This window comes from Numida meleagris, chromosome 7 (genome assembly GCF_002078875.1).
Source record: "Numida meleagris isolate 19003 breed g44 Domestic line chromosome 7, NumMel1.0, whole genome shotgun sequence".
NCBI classification, from domain to species: domain Eukaryota; kingdom Metazoa; phylum Chordata; class Aves; order Galliformes; family Numididae; genus Numida; species Numida meleagris.
Window position 1 is genome coordinate 1003708 of NC_034415.1, and position 6424 is coordinate 1010131.

Genomic DNA, 6424 nt, shown 5'->3' on the forward strand with positions numbered 1-6424 from the left:
TCTCCATGTAGTATTCATGTCTGAATATTTAAGAGGAAAGTAGGCATTTGTCAAACATCTACACTACTCTCAATATATTTCATTAGATACCTAATATAAATTCTGAGAAACACTCACATATCAATTACTTCTTGAACAGCTCGAACTAGTGAAAAGACTAGGTTTTCTTCCCCTTGTTTTCCTTTTTTTATTTGCAAATTTAATGACATTGGAATTACAAATCAAATAGTTTCTTGCGAATATTTCTGTAAATTGAGGTAAGTCATCATTCGGCATTTATAAAGGTCATATCCTAAAAAAGGAGCTTCAATAACTTATTAATGAATATTCTGGAAAAGTCATTTAAGTTTTAATTTAAAAAGTAATGACGACCTCCTACTCATAGAAGGCGCTTGTTGGTTGTGAGAGGTTTTCCCCCAAGAACAGAAAAGCTTCAAATACCTACCTATATTCACATGTGGCTTTTTTCTGTCTTCTTTGTGTAATGTTTTTAAGGGTTGCATAATCAAACTATTGCTTAGACCACAAACTGATTATTTATCAAAATAAAACTAAAAATTTTCCTCTATTACTTTTAAGTATTTCACTTCCCACATCAGCACTAGAAGGTCTGGAGACTGTGCTCAGAAGGACCCCTTAAAATTCTGTTGAGGTTATCCAGAGCAAGTCATATATCTCTGTTCTGTTTCTTAAACGATCAGTTTGGTGTCCTGTCTTCTAATTCATGAAGGTCTGCCAGCAAACCACAGCTAGTGTAGCCACACAAGTCTTAATAGGCAAGTATGATTAATTCAGAAATAGTTTTTATTTGTTTTGCTTCTCAATGTTTCATTCTATGATTAGAACTTGGTAGCTGATACCTTTCAGATTATGAAATCTATTTAAAAAAAAATCAACAGTTAAATGAATTGTCCAGGCATAGGTTGGGACACCAAATGCTGAACATGAATAATCAAGACATGGATCTGCTCTGATTAACAGCTGCTTATCAGAGTCCTGACAATAAGATGTAGAACAGGAGTACGGCAGGGCAAACAACTTCCATCCAAGTGCCTTCTACTTCCAACCAGCTGACCTCAATTCCTTGCTATGCTCTCAACGTTATATTTCAAAGAAAAAAAGAGCAATTCATTCCTGCCCATAAAAGGCAACCCAGGCATCCCCAGACTTGAATGCAGTTAAAAAAAAAAAAAAAAACTAATTTAAGCCTCTATTTCCTAAACAGATAACAGAGAGAGAGCAATTCTTTCACAGTTAATTCAGAGGCACTAAACAGACACTCCCTTTATACTTGCATTCATTTTGATACACTGAAAAAAAGGGTTTAACATTAATTGCTACAATTAATAGTCAGTAATGAAGGTAAGGCAAAGATGGTTCAGCACCTCTCAGCAGTGGAGGCAAAGTTTTGCTAAGAGTGGGCAGGGACATGGCCCAGACGTAGCAGAATGCAGGAAGGGTGCAGTGGGCAGGAAAGCCCTGTACTGGCAGGCTCACTGCTCAGGGAAATGAACAGGCTAAGGGCAACACGTGTGCTGGGCTCCACCAGCCCTACCTGCCCCCACCAGCCCCAGCACTTCTTGGGCTTCCACACAGAGCAGGCGGTTCCCTGCTCTGCTCAGCAGCTGCCACGTCACTGGCTCCTCAGAGTAAGCCAGGGAGCTGCTTCTGAAATAAATGTGTTACAATGCGCATCCTAGCAAAATACCAGATTAACATTAGTAACATAATTAATTTTCAAAGCAACAGCTAATATACTTGCCTAATATACTTGGCAGCATGTTGACTTGTTTTATTTGAGGCATAAATTTCGTTCTAGACTTCAGTGAAAACACTCCAATGAAAGTACTTCACGGTGCTGATGTGTTACACTCATTAGCGATCAAAAATCCAAATCCTAAGCTGAATAAACATAACAATGGTTAGCTTAGAAGCAGTTAATATTTAGATTTTAAATATAATCTTCACCTCGCCTTCCGGAAGGTGAGAATGGCATTAGAGTTGGTCAGAATTAATGTAAAACAAAAGTTTAAAAAAAAAAAGGGGGGGGGGGGAGGAAGGAGGAGGATTCCATTTCAGAATTGTTTCCCTTTCAAATCACTGCAGTTGTAATCTACTAGATACATAAACGTGGGTGCAAGAGAAAAACTAAGGAAAAGAAATCTTTGGCAATACAAGACTGACAGTTCAAGAATTTCCAGCTGCAAGTACTTCACTAAGAACAGTAAACTCTACTGAAGTTTTTCGTTCATCCCTTAAGTATTTGAAATAAAGAATTTTAACAATAAATTAATGGTCTGATTTAAAATCTCAACGTCTGTATCACTGTATCCAGACTTTTGTAGGCAACACTAATTACACAGGCATTGTGTTTAAGGCAGAACAGTCGTCATGGAGCACAGAGCCACATCAGCCACCCACATCCAGCACTCTGTAACACGACAGCCAGCATCTGGGTGGATGGCCTCTTAAATAAAAGGCTATGGTTGGCAAAATAACTGTAAGGTTATTGGAAAACAAATTTGCTTTTGATGAATACTTAGAAAAAATTAGATAATATATTCAGGGCCAAACATGAAGTGAAATATCTCATCTACCATTTAAAAAGTGGTATTCAATTGACTATTGATTTCCTCTCAATCAATCGAGGCAAACAATGGTCAGTATTGATGGAATAGATATTTCACCGTTTTTGCTGCCTGATTTGTAGGAAGCATCCCAGCAACGAGCAGTCCAGAACAAATAGGCACAGTAGATGTACTGTCAAATTTTTTTTGATTATTGCATATACTTACCCATATGAAAATTGAATATGAAACCTGAATAATATGGTCAGCTTTATCTATATACTGTTGTGACTGAAGCTATATACGTCAAATACTGACTTTCAAAAAACAGTTCTTTTTTGGTCCTGTTACCATGATATTTTTCTAGGTTGTTAAGCTCACCATATTTATTTGGTGATGATTTACTATTTCTTGTACATAATAAACACTATCTGTTACAATAAATATAGAGAACATTCAAATTCAGACATACCTCTGTCATCTTCACTGTACCTTAATATCCAGATTCTGACATTACAGTTCAGAAACAGGACAAAAATTTTAAATCAAGAGCTCTCAGGAAGGGGCTTTGATTATTTATAGTATCACTGAGAAAAATAATCTAGCTGCTCTCGATTAGATCTAAGTAAGTTTCTAACACATTGTGTTATTATTTGGCCTGCCTGGATTCAGAACATTAGAAAACCCTTCTCAGGGTCCTTCCAAAGACAGAATTTTTCTTTTTCTGAATTAAAGTCTGGACAGAAAAGATCACTGGTAAGATTCTTGGCACACAAAGTTGTATAGATTTATGTAGAACTGCATTCAGGACATAGGCTGTTTGGATTTTAGTTCTCATAATACTGCATTTCTTTTAAGAAGAAATTAACATTTCATTTTTGTAGAGTTAAATTGAGTGTTCTAAGTGAAATTAAGAATGATTTTCCCTTAGCCTGAATTATTAAGGTTATTTCCAGGCTAATATGTGTATAAACAGCATATGATGTTGAGACTGTCTCAACCAAACCATTCTCCAATCCCCTGAGGGAAAGTTTCCTCTGTCGCATCCTGCTTAAATAGGAGGTGCAAATCTTTACTAAAATTAACACTGCTGTGGAAGACAGAGCTGTATACGTAGCACATATTTTACCATTGTTGTTCTCCGAAATAAAAGATTGGCACATTCAAGTATTATGTTCCTCTTGCCTCTACATATTTACCAAGTGAAATATTTTGATAGTTAAAAAAAAAAAAGCTGCCAGATTTTCAAATAGAAAATATTATGTAGCTGTGAAACTGTTGCCTGTGTTATTTTCTCTCAAATCTTTTGTCAAATCTGACTTCTGAAGTCATTTTATCAGACTGTAATGTCTAACCAAGATAGTTTTGAGTTGCCAGTTACCCTTGTACCAAAGCAGCAAATCTAATTAAGAAGAAATATTTGATCTGTAATGGAAATAACTATCTTTTATTTCCATATGCACATAGCATTAAATCCCCATTGGATAGCATGCTGATTTTCCTGCCTGCGCTTGCCTTATCTTTTTTGCATATTTTTGTTCAGATCATCGATACACGCAATTCTTGGTTATAAAATCTTGCCTTCTCATACAGATCTTTTTGCTTTAGCAAAGCCATGTTGCATTTTTAACACTGTTCTTGTTGTCCAAAAGCTTTGGATACCTTGTCCCTTACAAGTAACAGCATCCCTACAGTTCCACTTCAGTAGGAACTATAAAAATGCAGACACTGGCACAAAGCAGGTATTAATATTCATAATTCATTATTAATTCGTCGTTAATATTAAATCATTAATTAATATTCAGTGGTCTGAAGTGAATGATAAGGTTCCCCAAGACTACTGCTTAGAAAAGATGGAAAACTAGCAAATGAAATACCAAAATTCCAATGTGAAGTGTTTAAAAACCGGATCGCGTCCCCTGTCCCGTGTCTCAGGAAGAGGAGGGAGGTGTGAGATGAGCCGTGGTGTTTTATTTCTGCTTTTCGTGCAGACTTTCTCATGTAGATGAACTGGTATTTATTCCGCTATTCTCTCACTCCCTCCCCTGCTGTCTTGCAGCAAATGTGTGTGACAATGAGCTCCTGCACTGCCAGAACGGAGGGACATGCATCAACAATGTGCGGTGCCAGTGCCCTCCAGCCTACACTGGCATCTTATGTGAGAAGCTTAAGTGTGAAAGAGATCCAGGAGGCTGCAGCCAAAGCTCCGCCCAGGGCGCAATATCACACGGTCCCTTATTACTGCTGATGGCCCTACTAGGAGCAGCCGGGCTTCACACGTGCTAGGCTCCGTATGGTCGATGGCATTGTATTTGGACTGCTTCAAAAGAACGTGCCACATGAGAACAAAACAAAATCCAAGCATTTGCTACTGAAATTTCAAAAAGGAAAAAGAGAGAAAAAAATACCACATACAAACTGGGAAGGCCTAACTGAACTAAGCCATATTAATCAGTTACGGACAGCGCTCTGTGTCAAGACTGTTCACTGCGACCCGAGACGGGCTGGCAGCTCCTGCTCTGTCCAACCAGTGCTGGCTGCCGGGCTCACACAGGACAAACAGCTTGGACAGCCCCAAAATGGAAAGAGAAACAAAAAACATTTGCTACTCCTCTCTGGTGCGCTGCTGTACCTCCGCCCGGTGTGTGGACCGACCAAATAAAGGCATTCTTTGCTGTCAGTGCATTGTGGGTATAAGGAAATCTGTAAAAGCTGCCATATTGGCCTGCTTCAGTCCCTGAATCCTCTCCAACCTGTGCTTTAGTGAACGTTGCTCTGTAACCCTTGTTGGTTGAAAGATTTCTTTGTCTGATGTTAGTGATGCACATGTGTAACAGCCCCCTCAATAAAACTCGAGCCAGTCATATCCTTGTATACCTTAGCAGCACCGCATCAGTACGATGCCGTGTTCACCTACTGTACAAGAGTGGCTATAGGACAAAAAGTGTATTTATCCTTTTGTATTCAAATGAAGTTATTTTTCTTGAAATAATGTACAATGTAGATTTTTTGTATTATTGCCTATTTGTGTTACCAGACAATTTGTTAATGTATTTAATTCTAATCAGATAAGAGAAAAATATTACTTTTTATTTAGTCCTTTTCTTTTACCTTTCATTTAATTGTGCAGAGATTTCTCTGTATGGGCAACGTGCTGGCATCAAAGAATATCAGTTTACATATATAACAAGTGTAATAAGATTCCACCAAAGGACATTCTATATGTTTTCTTGTTGCTTTAACACTGGAAGATTTCCAAGAATAAAAATTCCTGCATAAACAATTCCAGGATCATGTAGTACTATTTTTTAAGACCTTTTTGGGGGATGATCAATCATTGTACCACCTGATACGTGGTAGAAAAACAGATTCAACAGTGGAAATTACAACGTAAAAATCTAGCCTGGTTTTAATTTTTACAGTATTTCCGCAAACCATTTTAAACAAATTTGCCTGAGGAAAATTTCATCAAATCCTAAGCGTGGGAGGGGTATGAAAAGTGAATAGTTCTCATCTTTGTTCTCTCAAGACATCACAGAAATTATTCCAAACTAATTCACGAAGCATTGCGGAAACTAGTCTTTAAATCACAGAGTTTTTGTGGATTCTGGCAGTAACAAAGTAGATATAGCCACAGCTTAACTTGTTTCTCCAAAAGCTTCATTAAAATGATATGTTTATATATGTACTAGTCTGCCTAAGAAACTGCAAAAACAGCAGCAATCAAAAACATAAGATTTAACATTTAATAAAGTCAAATTTAATATTTAGAAGGACTGTCAAAATATACAGCAGCTTGTAGATTAGAAGTGCTGCTCCAGCAAATAAAGTTGGTTTTAAGTATTGCCCAGGGTGTA

At 37.4% G+C, this 6424-nt stretch overlaps 1 protein-coding gene across 5 annotated transcripts in view; it reads left to right on the forward strand.

Annotated features, from left to right (window-relative positions):
* Positions 1-5850, forward strand: part of NTNG1 (netrin G1) — a 153261-nt gene extending 147411 nt beyond the window's left edge. For all 5 annotated transcript variants that reach the window (XM_021404546.1, XM_021404542.1, XM_021404544.1 and 2 more), the window contains one exon: positions 4627-5850. In XM_021404546.1, the coding sequence (XP_021260221.1) occupies positions 4627-4853 (227 nt within the window). In that variant the 3' untranslated portion in view covers positions 4854-5850. The remainder of the gene's footprint in view (positions 1-4626) is intronic.